Raw genomic sequence first — 20,236 nt, forward strand, 5'->3', positions numbered from 1 at the left:
CTGCTTCATTGTTGCTTGTACAACACATGTATTACTCTCCATTTTAGGTATCCCTCGATGGTGTATAGGATGAGAACGGCTCAACTCTCACATCAACAATGTTTGATAATTCCCTTGCCATTGCAAGCAAAATCATCTTCTGGTGTGCTCCAAACTGTACTATGGTGCTAGAAAATGTACAGCATTAGCCAACAGATTGTATGCTGAGCATAGGTGTATACAATGTACTGCAAGTTGTGTGAATGTAAATTAATCATAATCACATACACTCACATACACTACTTGACCTATTTTTTAGATCATTCAAATCTAGAAAAATTTTAGGTGTTGGAAAATTTGCAAATATTACATAATGGAAATTGATTTAATTAAGAAAAGTTATAAAGCAAGTACATGAGACACATCGCAGCCTTATTCCCTATTCATTAATCCATGGACATGCAAAATTATAGGTTCAGAACTGACTGTACAAGTCCTCTTACATGTATCTCCCCCCCCCCCCCCAATCTCCTTTCATGAGAACTTTAAAATACTCAAGCCCATTCTTCTTTTCATGTCTATTTCATGATAAGTTTCAAAAAGATCTCTACATTTAGATGGATAACTTTGGGTAGCGAAAGAGTGTATAGATTGGTAAAAGAAGAGATTAATTGGGAAACTTGCTTCTACAATAGAATTCCATGATTTATGTATGTCAACTCCCAACGACTGTGGAAGAGGTCACATTATTGCATGAAATATATTGTCTTGACTGCAAAGATGCAGAGCAAAATGTAATAAAGATTATGAAAATTGCATCATCTCATAGACGATTAGTGATTTTATCTTTTCTCTGGTGATATTTGATCTACATGTACTTGTATATTTGATGTGATGCTGTGTGGTGTACGAGATTGTGCACGTCATATCTGTCACCTATGACATGAAGCCAAAACCATGGAAGGTGAAAAGGCACTCAGAACCAATCCTCATAAAATCAGACATATCACCTTTCATGATCACAACATCGACATGGGAGAATTTGTTGATAGAAACGTTCTTACTAAAGCTGCAATTATTATTTTTGCCGCCAGTGATCCCCGATATCAGATTTGCGAAATAATTGCATTCATAGTGGAAACAAGCGTATGACATTTGATATCTAGCATTGTTAAATTTTTACCTTTTTGTTTAGATTAATTAATTCGTTATGTATCCACATCTACTTATAAAATGTATTTTGAAATGCAGGCTATTTACCTAAATCATTTACATAAGTCGCTTTATAAAGTCAACATCAGTTTAAATATTGGATTGCCGTTAAGGAAAGAAAAATAGTTTCCTATTGTCGAATGCCCATAATATCTTTATGATAAACTCCCTTAAAAAAATAGTTCTAATGATTTTCGTCCGTGATGCTCTGCTCATACCGTCCTTCCGTCACAGTCAGAAACATTGATGCATGTATTATTTGTAATCTCTCTTCTATGCATTTCTTTCCGGATTGGAAATGGATTCCATGTTTTAAAGTCAGTAGTTGTCTCTGTCGCAAATTACCAAACAATTGAAGATGTAAGAGTTACATACGGGTTTCTAATACATTTGCTGTAGTTGTATATTTGTGCCCTTATTGGATTTATGCGTTTTTATGCGTTTTTTACTTACAAGCAAACTTAGCATTCTCAGTGTAGCCACAGTTAAGTTGAAAATGAACCGTATTTTACATAATTGGTAGTTACAGCTGGTGATACTAGTATTTCAACAGAGACGTGCATACATTGTATTTTGTCATGTTTTGTCCATTCTGCGGCATTCTTGTTTATCACTCGCCCAGTGATTAAAAACAAAAAATAACAAAAGAAAATTATCTAGAACCACCGAAGACATTTACACATGAAATGTGCGTGAAGATGCAATTCAAAAAAGATTTAGCAACCATTAAGTTATTTAAGTGAGTTATTCATTGATCGAACTCTTGTCAGAAATAAATCGTTTTGTTGTCTGTGAACCGGAATCACGCCCTACAATCCCAGTTCAGGTTCATCTATTCGTGGAGTTCCATGACCGCAGAACCTTTCCTGGTTCCGATATGTCCGATAGTCGACATCGTAGGACACTCTTGAATACCTCTTGAAAATTTGGGTGTTTTAGGGAGTAGATAACTGGGTTCAACGCACTGTTGGTGACCGCAATCACGGAGCCATAGAGAGTGAAGACACTAGATCCTGGAATAAGGAAATTGACGGCGCTCGGGAGAAAGCAAATCACGAATACACACACCACCAGAAACAAATTCTTTGCGATCTCGACTTCCCTTCTGTTGAGTGCAACTTCTATCGTTGAGTGCCCCAGGCTGACTGAAGGGACCGACGATCTGCTATCAGCTGTATATTCACGAGATGATTTTGGAGAGTGAGAGATCCCTGAAGTAAGTTCTGGTTCTACCGTGTGTGTGACGGACACATCGTGTAGGATGAATGTCTGGCGGAGTATGCGGTTTTGACGAATCACATACACCATAATCAGAGTGTAAAAGAAACCTGTAATAATGAGAGCAATGAGGACGACTGCACTCTGTAGAATAACATAGAAGGAACCCAACGCAGTATTATCGGTGACGGAGCAGAGAGAGTAGTATGAGGAATAGCCTAGCTCCCCAACACCAAACAGCACGGGCAACACCACCACGAGTGTTGATGCAGTCCAGATAACCAGCACAACTATAATCAACTTTCCCGGGCTGTGAATGCCGCGATGTCCCCGGACTGATTTTGTGATCACATACCAGCGTTCAATGGCGATGGTAGCCAATGTTGAGACGCTGACTGCGATGCAAATGAGCGAGAGTCCCGCCACCGCGCTGCAGACGATCCCCGGCAGCGGATACTCGCCGGACGTCTCAATGAGTCCGATGACCATGAACGGCAGCGAAGCGCAAGTTAAAAAGTCGGCGAGCGCGAGATTGACGACCAGTATATTCATGATCGTCTGGAGCTTCTTGGAGAGTGGAATGGAGGCCATGACGAGTAAGTTGCCCAAGAGACCAAGGGTGAGAACTAAGCACAGATAGGATGCTACAATGACTCGGTGGATATATGGGATCCCGTCATCACCGTCTGTTACTGATGACGAGGTCGTGAATGATGTCGATATGGCGACAGTCAAGACACGCTCTTCACAACTTCTTTCACTTTCTGCTGCAGGGGACATTTGGCCATTCGTTGTGTTCCACATTGTTTCCGTGGTATTTCATGAATACAGGGTGTAGTGCAAACCGGCATTCAAATTCTCGACAATTGGGTGGACGAGCCGTTTAGAGATCAGCATGTTACTATCAACTCATTCCAGCGAATACTGACATTATCTCTGTCCTTAGCCTAGTATAGTTACTCATTAGCTTATGTCCTGAGCGCCACTTGTCAGTCTGCACAATCCGTCGTAGTACTGTGCGTGATATGCTTCGTTCAAAGTCTTCGAGTTTTATTTGACCACTTGCAGAGAGAAGCTGCACACCAAAGCTGTGTGGAACTCCGATATTTCGTTGGAAGAGTAAGAAAATAAACATGCCCGAGGGAAGAAAAACCATCGACAGCTTTAACGTACATTTAGAAGGTTATTGATTTGCTGTCACCACCAAAGCCGTATACCGTTTTTTTTTCTTCTTCTTCTTCTTTTTTTTTTTTTCATGTACAAGCTGCAGGCTGGGTTATTAACCCATGTTCCAAAATCGGGTGTGACATGTCTTTGATCTATAAGTATGAAAAATTACTCTAATCTTCGGTGGCAACGGTGGTTATTAAGTAATGCAAATCGGGACCATTTGTCAACTGCAAGTGTTGCCATGTAAGAATATGACGCAAATTTTCGACATGTCAGACGTATCGCTATGTTATGGGTTCCATGACATTTGCTCTGACATTTGCTCCCAAGCAATATCTGCACGTTAAGCCAAGCATAATCCCTACCCACAAACATAATACTAACGCTAATCCTAATCCTCACATCAAAACTAAACCTAAAACCATATCACAATCCTAACCCTAACCCTATGAACGTGTCCTTGGAGAAACTAAAACCGGAGCAATTGGCGTGCGTGTCGCCATGTTATTGCTATTCTGACATGTCAGGCCTTTGGAAACAAAGTAATCATAATATTTTAATACCACGATAACCAAGGGTATCAGCGTTTTGCTCAGATCGTCATGATGCTACATTGGCATCAATAATTAGCCCTGCTTATGTCTACACATCACTATGATAATTAAGTGATTAAAGGAATCGTGTAGCTTTGGTTGGGACCTTAACTTTTGTGGTGAGATAATGAGAAATCTCTAATGAAATATGAAAGAGTTTTTAATTCCGAGAGAAATTCAACGTTTCTTTTATGAGAAATGGTTTCGAAATGGCTGAGGTATCCAAAACAGCTAGAGCAATCCAAATAAAAGGTGAGATCCACCTTTTATGATGATGGATTTGTTCTACTTTGTTTTTTGTTGTCTCAGTTATTCCAATACCGATGTCCATCAAATCAACTGTGAATTTCTATTAAACTGGTATGCTCTATACTCTCTCATAAGTGATTTCTTTAAGTCTCGCAAAAAGTTAAAAGGTATAAATCCTGATCTCCATATACTATACCATCTCTTTATGGAATGTGTGCGGAATATCACAGTTTAGTGAGACAGTTCTCTGGTGGTGTTTCGATGCGTATATATATCGTGTGTGTGTGCTCGCGTGTGGATGCATTTTATCATTCCTAACATTGACCTCACATGGCACACACCTATAGTAAACATGTATGTACACTTTAACGTGCAGCGACTAGCTGTAATATGCATCTATATACACGTAGTCCGTTATAACCTGCCCAGGAGCAGAATGTGTAAGTGCGATGGGGGTTGGGGCTGGGGAACTTGCAACCCCCCCCCCCCCCACACACACACACACACACACACTCTTGGCACCTCCAAAAAAAAAATAAAGTTTAAAAAAATCTTTAAAAAACGGGGAGGGAAACCATTGACCCTTAGACAAACCCCCACCACCACCACAGTCGACAGTCTACATATTATTAATACACGCACACACACACACACACAACAAAATTCTTGTCAGAAAGACAACGAATAGAAAAGCTGGACATTATAAATGGAGCTATTCAGCAAATTGTGACTTACTAGTTGCATCAAACAGGTTTTTTTTTTTAATCTTTGAAATTGTCTTCCTTAGTCTTAAAGGCATTTTTCAAGTTTTCAAGTAATTCCTCAAATCTAGATACTTGAAAAATATAGACGACTTATACAAGTGCCGGAGATTGATGTTCTGGGCATTTCATTAAATGTTTAAATCGTGCTGTAATGGTTAGTATAATGACGAGAATCCAACTTCCTGGTTGGCCTTTTCTATGGGAAGTTGCCATTCCACCAAGTGTTGCTATCCTTGCGTATTTTATGAAATGGGGTCAGTATAGTAGTGAAGATGAATGGAACTATTAGCTACTATTTGTGACCATCACAAAATAAAACACAAAAAAGTCGCATACATGCCCTGATTTTACGTGAGGATTCGAAATTGATAGGCGAAATAGATCAGCCTTTATTTTCAATCTTTTGAGTTTTTCATATTTTCTGAAAGAACATTTCTTCTTTACATTATTCGAAAGTTTGGGATCATAAAACGAATATGAAATTCAAACACTATTGTAGAATGTTGTGATTAGATAATCATGTCTTCGCAGTCCCGGCCCTCTCATTTCGTAAAACATTGTTAAAAACACTACACACTCTTCAATTTCGACTCTCATAACTTTTGCAAGGATAGTATTACTGCTTTGAAAATTGGTAGGGCCTGTTTGTCATAAATTGAAGTGCTTACAGTATAACGTATGTCCAATTCCCTTCATTGCTGTTGCTATTATGGAGGTTATACATGCATCCTATTTTAATTCATCAGTGCCCCACAGGCCCGTAGTCAGGATTTTTCAAGGGGGGGTGCGGTCACTAAAAAAACGGACCTTCGGTACCAATACCAATTATGACACACACACACACACACAATTATATATATATATATATATGTATATATATATATATATATATATATATATATATACATATATATATATATATTCTTTGGACGACCGAACTACAAAAGTTGTATAAGAATTTGCGCGCGAAGCGCGCCGCAAATTGTGAATTTTGACTGTTTTAATGACGTTTTAAAGTCTCGAGGAAATTTGTATTTTTGTCTGTTGCATGCAATCGCGTTACGGTATTTCATCTAGGAAATAGTAAAAACTCATTTTGCCAGGAAGTTGCAAAGTTTAATTGTGTTCGAGACTCTGCGCGCGTAGCGCGCCGCAAAATTGAGAATAGTGATTTTCCTGGTGTTGTTTTAACTTTTATTTTTTTCTATTGTATACCCGCGTTAGCAGGCCTGAAGCCTGGTATGCGAGTTTGTCAAAAACGAAAATAAATAAGAAAATTTTTAAAACAAAATGAATTGTAAATGTGAACCATTTATATTTTGCCTCCTTGTGGTAGGATATTTCCAGCATTTCCGAACTTTCAAATAATCATTTTAGATTTAATAATATTAAAGGTAGTAGATCCAATTCGCAAACATCTCCAATATCAGTCAAATGTCATATTAACCATCATGCTAAGAAGGTTTTCTTTGTGAAATTTGGAGGTCAGTGAAATTCAAAAATTAAACATCCGTTAGCCATTGGAAGAAGTTGAGTGCAAATTCAGACCTCAGGCTTAATGCTCAGATGTTTTCCTATTTGATTTGATCTGTCTTACTGTGCACACTAAGATACATACTGGAATGGTTATTTCTTATTTATTAAATTACAGTAGCATATTTGGTTACTAGCTGTCTCTAGGCATTTTCGAATTTGGGCTGCAAAGAGATCCACTACCTTTAAGTTAGAAGAGAGATAAGTAAATAATGATAAAATAAACAAACAAAAAAGAATGAGTTTCTTTTGTAATACTATCTGACAAACTTTTTACTTTACCATTTTACTTCATAGCTCAGCACTTTCCATTCTCTCTCATACCCTCTTACCCATTACAGTTAAACGTAATACAACTAAAATGAGTTTGCGTGCCTACATAATACTCTTTGGAAATTATAAGTGAAAATGTTCTTAGGTTTTGGCTCACTTTAAAATGAGAACCAATAGAACTGTCACAACATGAGAACATGTATAAGTAATAATCAACACTACATTTCCGAATTTGGCCTGCAAAGAAATCCGCTACCTGTAAGTTAGAAAAGAGATTAGTAAATAATGATAAAATAAACAACAAAAAAGAATGAGTTTCTACCGCCGTATCCAGAACAGAGCCTGAAACGGTGCAGGCTCAAGAAATCGTTTGTACTATAATACGTCTTGAAGTACTGTGTGATACTGTTGACCCAGACTTCTACAAAGCTGTAAGTGAGAATTGTAATCCAATCCGACTCATTACCTGAGATATTTATGAAAATATATCAATAAAGAATGTAAATTAAATAACGATGCGTCACAATGCGGTCTAACGCTCTCACAATGCTATCATACATAGGGTTTTTCACTGACTGTTTTTACTCCGGAGCTCTTGCAATATTCAGGCTTTTGTAATACTATCTGACAAACTTTTTACTTTACCATTTTACTTCATAGCTCAGCACTTTCCATTCTCTCTCATACCCTCTTACCCATTACATTTAAATGAAATACAACTAAAATGAGTTTGCGTGTCTGCATAATACTCTTTGGAAATTATAAGTGAGAATGTTCTTAGGTTTTGACTCACTTTAAAATGAGAACCAATAGAACTGTCACAACATGAGAAAATGTATAAGTAATAATCAACAGTACATTTCCGAATTTGGCCTGCAAAGAAATCCGCTACCTGTAAGTTAGAAAAGAGATTAGTAAATAATGATAAAATAAACAACAAAAAAGAATGAGTTTCTACCGCCGTATCCAGAACAGAGCCTGAAACTGTGCAGGCTCAAGAAATCGTTTGTACTAATACGTCTTGAAGTACTGTGTGATACTGTTGACTCAGACTTCTACAAAGCTGTAAGTGAGAATTTTAACCCAATCCGGCTCATTACCTGTGTTTTTTATGAAAAATATGAATAAAGAATGTAAATTAAATAACGACGCGTCAGAATGCAGTCTAACGCTCTCACAATGTTATCATACATAGGGTTTTTCCCTGACTGTTTTTACTCCGGAGCTCTTGCAATATTCAGGCTTTTGTAATACTATCTGACAAACTTTTTACTTTACCATTTTACTTCATAGCTCAGCATTCTCTCTCATACCCTCTTACCCATTACATTCAAATGAAATACAACTAAATTTAGTTTGCGTGCCTGCATAATACTCTTTGGAAATTATAAGTGAGAATGTTCTTAGGTTTTGGCTCACTTCAAAATGAGAACCAATCGAACTGTCACAACATGAGAAAATGTATAACTAATAATTTGTTGGAACCGTAAGCAAATGCCAGCTGAAGGCGAGTAGGCAAGTGTGTTTAAAAGCATTAGATTATGCACGGAGATCGTACAGTTACTTGATAGTTTCTCGAATATTGGTACTAGCAAAAGGGCTAGAAAAAGCAGCTATTATAATTCGTTAGGCATGCATAATGGCCCAATGAGTGTTACAAGAGAACTGGAGTAAGACAGGTCTTTCATTTTGTTTTGTCTCTCCTGATCGTTCGTAAGAAATGCTAATTCATGACCACCTTTTCACAATTTGATTGGAGCATGCATTCATAATGGAAAATAGTTGACATAATAATCTATCCCCAGGCATTATCATGCCAACATGTACTTATATATACAACATGTACTATATCTTTGTGAGACGTAGATATAAAATGTCTCAGGTTTTCGATTATAGTAATTTCGAGGAAATTTCTTTAATTTTTATCATTTGTATATATGTAAACTTGAGGCTATTAGATTTTCATCCACTTACCTCTGTTCCTGTGAAAAAATGCAAGTGTCAACCTCAATGTCATCCACGAATCGCACGTACTCGGGCGGCCAGTGGAAAAAAAAAAAACACCGGTCACACGCGCCAAGGGCCATGGCATGCAGTGCCAATATAATAATAGCTCGCACAAATTGATACATAACATTTGTGTTTGTGTGCATGGGGACGATCCGATGGTTCATACAACAAAAGGGTTTCGTACAATTATTTTTGACATTGTTAAACGTACTCTTCCACATTTACGTAGCATATAATGTGTCTTTATATTTATTTGGATTGTTATCTTGAGAATTGCTAAAAACAGTTATTATGAAAAAGTGGACCTTTCAGAATTTGGGGGGGGGGGGTGCGTACGCACCCGACGCACCCCCCCCCCCCCCCCCCCCCCCCCCCCCTGGCTACGGGCCTGGCCCCATTCATTGCACAGATCTCGGCTTGGTATGATATACCCGATACTGATCTAGTTAGAGTCCACAAACAATATATATGTCAATTATATACAGTACATATATATATATATATATATATATATATATATATATATTTTTTTTTTTTTTTTTTTTAGGGGGGGGGGGGTAGCGACTCGAACGATTTACCAATCATCTTGATCGATCACCTTGTTGCGTCCCGTGTGCCGCGTCGCCTGCCGCCGCTCATGTCGATCACGTTTTATTTTGGTCATCACGGAAATTTCGGTGCCACTCTTCTACATCCGTCCTGAAGGTACTCTGGTTGAGCTAATACGTAACCAATATCTATAAAATACAACATGGAAAGCGAAAACGTCACCCACAGAAGTCAAAGTACTGGACAGACAAATGTCACATCCACCGAAACTGAGTATGAGTTGCGAAGAAGGAGAATTGCGAAGGTTTTTATGGATGCCTACGGGACGGGTAAGGACACTGAACAAACGTCAAATTGAATTAAACGGTCCCACCTACTTTTATCTGTGTTTGTAAACAGTTTTTACACTGCATGCAGTTGCAGTGGTACATGGTGGTAGACCTATTCAACACTATACACAGCCCAGTCGCTGTACATGGTACGTCGCGACAGGGTTTTCGCATAGCGTAGTAACAGCGTCTGGTCGGGCTAGGTAGACCTAATGAATGATCCAGGGTGCCGTATATAGACTGTTTAACTTCCGTTGAATAGCATTCATTGTGCGTGTGTGTGTGTGTGTGTGAGGGATTGAGGAATTCCACTAGAATTATTCTATGGCTTTAATGTTTGTATATAGTAGTGAGTTGTTATATTACATGTCTTAACTTGCCTTTCCAGGGGTTCTTATTATACAAGCTTGCTTTTCTAAGACCCCTCCACTTTACATCTATATGCATCTACATGCATTGTCAATTTATATTCAATTCTGCAAATTGTTTTAATCACATATTCAACAATGTATTCCTTGTTACATATTATTGTTCTTATGTAATTTTTGTATTGTGGAAACTTTTAATAAACTTGAAACTTGAACTTGAAACTTGAATAGCATTCGGATCTAAATATACCGATATGCATCCCTATTCAACCTGCTCTGTTTATGACCTTCAATAGAAGGGCAGGGACTTAGCTTAGTCTACTGAGACTACTGTACTGAGTCGCTGAGGCCTGAGCAGTGGTCAGTGCAGTGCTTACTACTGTAGACAATCAATGCCTGGTACTAGTGGTAGAGTAATAATACATGTAAACTGCGCTGTGCAGCCCGAACGCTTTGTGTTCCACAGTAAACTTATACAAGTTGTAACTGTGTGAAGGAGTGCTCGTGCCCCGATGTTAACATAGACTCAACTGTCATTAAGTTTTCCACAGTTGTAGAGGGAATGACTTTTGCAAGATATGGAATCTGACTTCTATCCGACTATATACATACAATATGATACATGTATGTACAAGTGTTAAGAGACATTTTACTTGCAGAGTTTATGGCTTTTATGCAGTTTGCCATTGAAAATGTCATTTGTACATTTAAAGGGATGATGTACAAAGTAGACCCCTAGCCAGTATTTGTTGAGGTGAGGATTCAGCCATTAACTTTTGGCAAGATACTGAAAAAACACTTTATAAAATGTTGAAGAGCATATGATTCTAAGAGGAATTCAAAGTCCATTTGATGAAAATCAGTTTTGAAATGACTGAGATATCCAAAAACAAAGTAAAAAGTGATAATGACAAAGTGCTTTGTTTTGGATATCTCAGCCATTACTAAACCAATTTTCACCAAATAAACTTTGAATTCCTCTTCGAGTTGTATGCTCTTTCATATTTCCTAGGAATGGATCTATATGTATGTACTTTCTTTCCTTTTAAAAAACACTCCAGCATTTAACTGTACATGTACCTTTTCTATTTTTTTTTTCAGAAAAGAAATAGGGAAACAGGCCATCAAGTGGCAATATTATAGAAGAAAACACAGAAATTAGTCTTATGACTGTGTTCTCCTTGAAAGTCTGCTATTCAATTCATCCAGCTTGTAAAAAAATGTTTTCATGATTTGCATCAATGACAATCCTGGTAAAGTTTAAAGCACTTCACAGTCTTAAGCATACACTTGTACATATGTACAATGTACTCCATTCTCGCATTACTTTCAAGATCTTACTTCTTATGTACAAAATCACACATAATTTTGCACCCACTATTTATTTTTTTTTTCTTCCTGCCCACCCTCGTCATATTCAGAATGCCTCATCTATTGAATCATTTAAAATCCTTCTCAAAACTCGTCTGTTTAATCTGTTGTATTTTTTTTTTTTTTTGGTAGAAGCACACACAGTCAGTTATTAATTATTGTATCACTGTGATAGTCTGTGTCATCATATCATATTAATTGTATCATGTATTGTCTTTTCTACTTCTTTTCGGACTGTAATTTTTGTTTTTTATTGTCCTAATGTTATTGTGTTTTCTAGTCTTTGTGCAAGAATAGCACCAGTGTGCTTAGAAACTCCAATTTAAAGCATCATATGAATGCAATTATTATTATTGTTATTATTATCATTTATTTATTTATTTATTCTAATATTCTTTTAGCAGGGTAGCCCTTTCAGTTGGTTAACTGTTCTACCTAGGGGCCCTGCTCACATTATGTACAGATCAAATATGTCATGAACATCAAAACAAAGTACAAAAAATAAAATAGTTTACACTACAATTAAATCAACCACTAGTACACCAGAACAAAATACAAACAAACTCAAACCTTATTACTATTACAGCGTGATAGGGCAATCAGAAAAGTAATGCCACTTCACATCACCCCCCCCCCCCATACAATTGTTATTATTCAATACCTTCAGATTTCAGACTTTACTATCAGTTCTTCATACCAAAAAAAAAAAATGTGAACTTAATGATATATAACACAAAATATCAAAAACACACAAATCTAAGTTGGTTTTGATACATTTTCCATATATTCTATACACCTCTTTACGTAATGCTTTCATAACCTGTCAATCATGCTGAGTACCCTGCATGATTTTTTGAAAACAAACAATGACTGCGCATTTCAAATAGATTTTGGCAAATTATTCCACATATTTGAAGCTTGGTAAAAAAAAGAGTTCTTAAATCATTATCATCATCATCATAGTATTATTAGTATTATTAGTATTATTAGTATTATTATTATTATTATTATTATTATTATTATTATTATCATTATTATTATTATTATTATTATTATTATTATTATTGTTATCCTTATCATAATTATGCACATGTGTGATTTCAAGTGAAAGGCTCATCCATCCTCACAGCAGTAGTGATTATCCTTAACCCCCCCCCCCCCCCAACAGCATTTTTTTATATTATCACGATGGAATATTAGGAAAGGGTTGGACTATTATTGCCCTTTATAGAAGTCTTCTTTATCCTATCATTCATGTACTTTGCTGTGGACCCCAATAACATGGTTTAAATGATATTCAAAAAGGAAGTGTGATTTACACAGTGTAATTCCAAGTCAATAGTTTCATGTACAGGACCTGTACATGTATGTACATTGTATGTAGGAATGCAGAATGTGAGTACAATTATGAATGTGGTTCATATACTCTTTATTTACTTCTTCAATTGGTTTTGAAGTGCAAAGGATGGTCTGTCCTGTTGAATAACAAATCAGCCCGAAAAAGAAATACAAGTACTGTCAAAAGGAAATTTGTTTGCTGTCTTTAAAGTCTTGACCAGATTGACAACATTCACAAAGGGATTTTGAACACACATACACACACACACACACACACACACACACATGAAAATGCAAAGCGTTGGAATTGGCAGATTTAACTGTTTACCCAGTATTGCTGCTTGATGCTTTGCAGAACACTTAGTCTGTGATTACGTGGCTACAGTGTACAATCCTGTACATGTCACTTGGAGAGCCAAATAAAAAGTTTCTGTGTGTACACCATCATATCCATGTAGTGTAACTCTTTGCATATCTGGAGCAATACATTGTATACTAGGGACTTTTCGATTTGCTCGTTGAGCCAGGCGTCACCCTGTTCTGACGTAGTTTTTACGTACTGCGCATGCGCGAGTGTCGACCCTCGGCTCATCGCACAAATTTCGAACGCGTTAACCCCGGTTATCACCGTCCACCCAAATCGGTTGCGCCGCGCTCAACCCACCTTGCTATGACGTCACACTCCTCTCGGGTATCGTGCGAAAGAGCACGATGACTCTCGGGAAATCCGTGCTCAGTTCACCTGTTTTCCTTTTTCTTTCGAGAGAATATTTATATTCTAATTACATGAAAGCTTATGATCTTGATACGTCACAGCAGCAGCGCTGACATACAAACTACAGCCTCTGGTACCTACTTTATTTGCCCGTTTTCACTGCTTCGCACTTTGCAACTGCCTACCGTAGTCCCACACATGCACTTACACGTAATGCTGTACGCAAACAGATCTCGGTGCGTTTGGCCTAGCTAGTGCAGCAGTGCATTTGCCTAGTAGTCTTACCATGCATCATGTTTTAAAATCCACATAATTCCTCCCAGGATATGCATCTAGTCAAAGTCAAAATAAATATTACAGGTACAGAAACGAGTCACAAATTCTGCATATATGCACGCAAGGCACAGGTTGCCTCCTGCACACGCCACGAGACGTGACGCCGGCGCCCGAAATCGAAATGTGTTTTAGCAGCGGGTCAACGTACAGACGTGACGCCTTGACGTACGGTTGCGCTCGGCGGCACGTCCTTCTCGTTCACCCAATCGAAAACTCCCTACTATCACAATGGAACAGAGCACAGCAAACTTCTCTATTATACTGGACTTGATACTAACCTCCATGCAAGTGTTTTTTGCCCAAAACCAGTGGTGATGAAAAAGCACCATCCAATTGCATTTGCCTGATTTTGCTGTTAGCCGAAGATTTTCATTGTTGATTTAAAAATATATATCCATACACAATAAAGCTGACGCAAACTTTTCACATCTTGCTGCTGTTGAAGAGGCCATGCCCAAAACTCCTCAGATGAAGTGCCACATGTAACAGGGGCCACTTGTGCTTTAGCCTTGAATTATTAATAGATATTTGTAGACTGGAATTCCCCACAATGTTTGGCTTTGATCTGTAGTTCAGTGTAGAACGAGTGGTATGGACTCACAATGCAGGGTGGTCCCTATCTCTGCAGAGTACAAAAGCTCTGCATCCACACTGAATTTTGGTGCAGCCGTGATAGTCTAGTGGTTAAGACATTACATTGTGAATGTAAAGACCCAGGTTCGAATCCTGGTCACAGCAAGTGCCATTTTTTTTTTTTTTTTTTAATATCAATCCTCTCCCTTAAAGGGACTGTACAGTACTGGTTGAGGTGAGGATTCAGCTTGTAACATTTTGCGAGATATTTAGAAACCATGCTATGAAATGTTGAAGAGTATACAATTGTAAGGGGAATCAAAGTTTATTTGATGAAAATCAGTTTTGAAATGATTGAGATATTGAAAAACAAGGTAAAACAAAGAGATTCTAATAAAAGTCATGGCCTGTCAATTTTATTAGGATCACTTTTTTTTTATATCTCAGCAATTTCAAGGCCAATTTTCATCAAATTTATTGAATCCTTCTTGAAATTTTATTATGAAATTCTTTCATATTTCATATTAAAGAGGTTTCTCATTATCTCACTAAAATAATATCATAAACCTGAATCCTCACATCATCCAGTACTGTACAGTCCCTTTAACATGATTCTACCATAGACCAGCATGGAAGATTGTGTAATGATGGATGGTACAATAACTGTATTGCTGCAACATAAGATGATGAGTAATTTACAATGTACAATATAAGTGCAGATGATTCTTTTAGGCATAGTTGCTATATAATGTGTATAATGATTAAATTGGGTTTATTCACTTGAAATAGGGCTGGGGGTATGTGTAATAACAGCAGCAGAAGTTTACAAAAACTAAAATGTAACAGGATGTTGTAGCTACATGTAATGCAGGCATGTGATAGGACAGATTTCTGTGTTCCTTCATTTATATTTCTGTGAAATTACTGTTCCATGAAGACAAAAGCTGCAGCACAATTAACTTTCGCTGGTTGGAGTAAAGCATAAAGTACCTTAGTGTGATGTGTAGCTTAAACTGTGAAGTTACAAGTTAACAAGTGCTATGCAATTGACAGACCTTCTGTAATTACAGTGGATGTGTAATACCTCAACAAAGTCTCATTTGAGTTAAAGTTTGGTACACCGTCTTATTGGATGCACCTTAGATGTGTTCATCTCATTCCCTTTTGTATTAGACATCATCATGGGAATACTTTCCTCAAGAATATGCAATATAAGACAATCTTTGCATTCTGGTATGTTTTTTTTTTTTTCACCTACTTTGTACAATGTACAAGAGCTTGAACCATTCTCGTGCTGAAATACATGTAATTTGTGAATTTGCTTTCAACTTCATTAGTCCTTATAGCTAGAATACATTCATTTTGCTACCAGATCATTGTACAATTATTGCCCTGCTTTATTTACTAGTACATCGCAGCATTAGAAGGTAGAAGCAACCGCTTTTTCAGTGCAAATCATGTATATTGAGTACAGGCAGGCTCCTTCAGGAAATTTTACTGAAATGTGTACATTTCTGTTATGATCATGTACAATATCTATTCTCTTTTTAATAATAGACATTCTGAAGCACCGCAAGTTGGACCAAAAGAAGCTAGAAGAGTTCGAGGAAAAGGAGAAAGAGGATGCAGGTCCAGTGTCACCCTACAACTTCCAAACATTCTTCTGGATCTTGGGAACATTTACAATATTCTACTTCACTGACTTCATTCCCTCCATGCTGTATGACCCACAAGTAAAGAGGTGATTTAGTCAAATAATTGCTGTCTGAAAGTCATAGTAGCAAACCCTCTTTACGGATCCTCAATGAGTTTTGCCAAAGTTTGTCTGCAAGTTACATTCTTTTTCTGAGTAGATGTTTCTCATATCATTTGTCATCATACCCACAAACAAATTTTAGCAATTTGAGCTGGGTTTGACATAGGTTATAAGGCAGTTTTCTGTGATTTTCCTCATGTGCATTTCAGGTGAATGCACAGAACATCATGCAGTCCTGTAATGCTTAGGATACAATTTAGCCGAAGTCAGCAGTGTCTGTTATGAGTTGGTGTTAGTGGTGGTGGTGTTGTTGTTGTTGTTGTTGTTCAAATTCCTTTGTTTTTGCAAAATGCAAACATCATTGTCCAGTTGCTTCATTCAAAAAGACTGTAAACAAAAACATCATAAGTTTGGCAAGGTTTGCTACCCACGGATGTTTTGACATCAAAATGGTAATGTCCCAAATTAGAGCATTGTCACTAGAATCTGGTGATTGAAAAAGAGGTCAATGTTCACACAGTTCTATTTACATTGTACATCAGGCAGGAAAAGGTTAAAGCTGAAACTCAAATGCTCATTATAATGAAGTCCTTTCCGAATGTCTATATTTGATTGCTCTCTCCTCCACTGTAAAACAAATATTTGAAGGGGAAAAAAATGATATTATGAGCATTTCCTCAGTAATGGACTTAAAGAGGAAGTTGATCATTATACATAAAAGTACCACTGTTCCATTTTGCATGAAAAGTTGTGAAATAAACAAATTGTGAAAAATAAAAATAATTTGACCATCAACCAGTCAAGAGCAAACATTTGAATATCAGACATGCAATTGATGTTTTATATTTCAAACAGTTTTATTTCTTTCATGCAACATGGCCCTGATATAGTTTTTTTTTTCTTGAAAGTAATATGTGTTCCACAGTGAAGAGGCAAGGTAACCATGGTAATGCTTGTAAATAACATTTAATGTGATTTTTTTTTCCTTCTTCAGGACATGGCTGTATGTGGGCTTTGGGTTCCTTGCCATCAATGTCTCCATCGCCATCTATCTGATTGTTTTCTGTAGTTGGATGAGGAAGATCAATGACTGGGAGAGACACGTCCCTACGGCTATTCCCATAGCAACCTGTTCCTTTGTCTGTGGATCACTGTGGTAAGAGGATTGTAGCCTGGTGCAATGTGGTGTAGAATTGAACCTGTGGAGGATGAGTCCCGAGTATACTTGGGCTAGTGTCTAAGGGAAATGCATTTTGTAGCAAAATCAGCCCATCTTCAACCGGTTAATGGAGAAATCAAGGCAAATGTCACTGGCTATAGCCTAGTTTCCTTTTAACATGGTTAGAACTTGCCTGAGTATACCTCCTGTGAAGTCATAGTTGGACAGGGATGCCATAATATGCGGAGTAGTAGTTGGACAGGAATGCCATTTACATGCTTGTTATAAAATCCATATCTCTGGGAAATCTTCATACAATAACAAAATCTTGTCATATCTCCATTTGTAAGAACAGGGTATGCCTGTAATATCTTAGGGGATGACATGAATTATTTTTTCTTGATTTTAAATGAATTTGTTATAAGTTACTTGAACCTGTAAATTATCCAAAACCCAATCGTGCTGAGTGACTTATACAGGAGATGATGTTTATAAAGTCCGGCATTCATTTGTTAGTAGTACCGTACAGGTAAGATTCATTAAGGATTCTGCATTTGTGTTTGGTGTACTTATGTATGTGTCTATCTCCCCTCACCCATTCATGTTATCATAATTCTATTGTCATTCATTTCTTGCTATGTGTATACCTGTACATATAAGCTTAGTGTGTAATTGAAGAAACCCTATGTTTTTTAATCCTATTTTCAGAGTAATCTTAAAGTAGATATGAAAATTGCTTCGAACCTGTTTGTCATGTTTTTTTCTTCAGAAATGCTGACAGCTATAAACACAGTTCCTGCATCCTGCTATGCAAGTCAAGAATCACATTTGCTGTTTGAATGTGTGATTTTCCACTTGTTTCAGATAAATTATGCTCACAAATTAATTTGTGTCTCATCTCTGATTCATCCTCAATATTCTCTCTCATGGCAGTCTGAACATTGCTCTGTGGCCAGTGTATGGATTCCTCACCCCACTCATGCTCTTCACAATCTTCATGGGCTTTGTGGTGGTGGTCAGTCTACTGCCCAACAACCTCTGATCCAACCTGCCCTGACCCACTGCCCTTCATGGACAAGAGTCTTTAAACCTGCCCACCGTAAGAACACAGCATAGAGCTCACAAGCAGCAAACTGAGTACTTTACAGTCACCACGAGCTATGTGCCTTTCAAGTCAAGTCCAGATACTGTGATATTTGTAGCATGCAACGATGTGTATTTGCTGATCATTGCTGCGTGCTACAGAACACACAAACAATTGTGTGTCAACAAATGGTGTACTGAAGAGCTTTTTCTCTCTTTCTAACAGGAAGTAAGTACTGTGATTAGTGAAAGCTTAGTGCACAGGCCTTGTGTGTTGGTTTGAATTGTGTATGCAAGAGGGCACAATTAGATTGCTCGCTAGAATTACTGATCTTGTATAGTGTCAGCTAACACATGCACAAGGATGTGTACATGAAGTGCCATTGGCAGCCAAGAGTGATGAAAACTAGATCATACATGATCATTATTTCTGGATCATGTGCAAATTCACTGGTTCTTAGAAAAAGTTACTGGCAAATCGAGAAAAGGAAGATAAAAACAACGCAGAACTGTTGATGGAGATAGTCGGGCCAAAGATGTGACTGAAAATGTACTTGACTGTAACAGTCACTATAGCCAACAGATTATCATGTATCTAAACATAGATCTCATAGTGTCATTAATACACTTATGGCTAATAGCTTTGTCAGGCACAAGATGAGATAATTGCTATTGATATTTCTTAATAATGGAATATAGAGTCAAGATATGACTTCAGTACAATTTAGCTATCTTTTTCAGATCTCTCAGCAAGTAACATAGTCACGTGGAATATGTAGATTCAGGAAAATACATGTCTTTAAAGAAATACTCGTATGAATATCATAATTTCACTTGCCACATGTCACGACTGCACAGCTCACTTAAAAAAAAAAATACAAAGAAAGAAAAAAATAAGCTGAAAAACAACAGACAAGGGTTTACAGACGCAATGGGCGAAGGTGAAAAAGGGTGATATCATATTCAAGAAGTTTCATTGCGAATAGTTCAGAGCCAGTATGATACTGAACCAAAAGATCTGTAAGAACTATAAAAAAACTTTTTTGAATAGCCATGTTGTAAAAGTGATCCTTCAAAGTTGCCATATTTACATTGGTGTTTTATCATTACCTCCGTTAGTTACTGTAGTAGTTAGTTTGTCCGTGTGCAAAATAACTCAAAAAATTGTGCACGGATTTGGATGAAACTTGCAGGAAAGGTTGAGAATGACACAAGTAACAAATGATTAAATTTTGGTAGTGATCAGGAAATTTTTATGGATTTTATGAAGGATTTTCGGTATTTTGCCAGGTAGGGTCAATGAACTTAGGAGTTCAAGCTGCGCATTTTTGAGGTTTGCATGCGCGCACTAAAATGCGTACTCTAGTTTCTGCTGGGGCGAGGCACGCCGCGCATCTGAGGGTTTATGACGTAACAAAGGCTTCTATATTGGGAAATCGGGTGATTTTTCATTGGGCGGAAATCACTGATCTCTGTGGAAGAGCAAGATCACGGAAAGTAGCTACTTGGCGGAGGTCTGCGTTCTCAGAGTGCTTTTCTAGTTAATTAATGTAACAGCTCCTTTACAAGACTTCAGGTAGATGCAACCACGTCCAATTTTATTTGATTTCTCTTTCACAACTTTTACTGGAAGATGGTAGCTGCAGGGCATGTTTGAA

At 37.4% G+C, this 20,236-nt stretch overlaps 2 protein-coding genes and 1 non-coding gene across 3 annotated transcripts; 2 read left to right on the plus strand and 1 right to left on the minus strand.

Moving 5' to 3' along the window:
* Positions 1-2,019: 2,019 nt before the first annotated feature.
* LOC140241489 (alpha-1B adrenergic receptor-like) lies at positions 2,020-3,213 on the minus strand. The gene has a single exon (XM_072321218.1). It carries the CDS (start codon positions 3,211-3,213, stop codon positions 2,020-2,022), a length of 1,194 nt encoding a protein of 397 aa, XP_072177319.1.
* Positions 3,214-9,752: 6,539 nt separating this feature from the next.
* On the plus strand, positions 9,753-18,558 carry LOC140242101 (transmembrane protein 128-like). The gene is made up of 4 exons (XM_072321861.1): positions 9,753-9,879; positions 16,138-16,321; positions 17,331-17,492; positions 18,429-18,558. Exons 1-4 carry the CDS (start codon positions 9,753-9,755, stop codon positions 18,535-18,537), a joined length of 582 nt encoding a protein of 193 aa, XP_072177962.1. The 3' UTR covers positions 18,538-18,558.
* On the plus strand, positions 14,674-14,745 carry Trnah-gug (transfer RNA histidin (anticodon GUG)). Its single transcript has one exon. It is a non-coding gene; the product is annotated as a tRNA-His (tRNA).
* Positions 18,559-20,236: the final 1,678 nt, after the last annotated feature.

Source organism: Diadema setosum, chromosome 18 (genome assembly GCF_964275005.1).
Source record: "Diadema setosum chromosome 18, eeDiaSeto1, whole genome shotgun sequence".
Taxonomy (NCBI): Eukaryota; Metazoa; Echinodermata; class Echinoidea; order Diadematoida; family Diadematidae; genus Diadema; species Diadema setosum.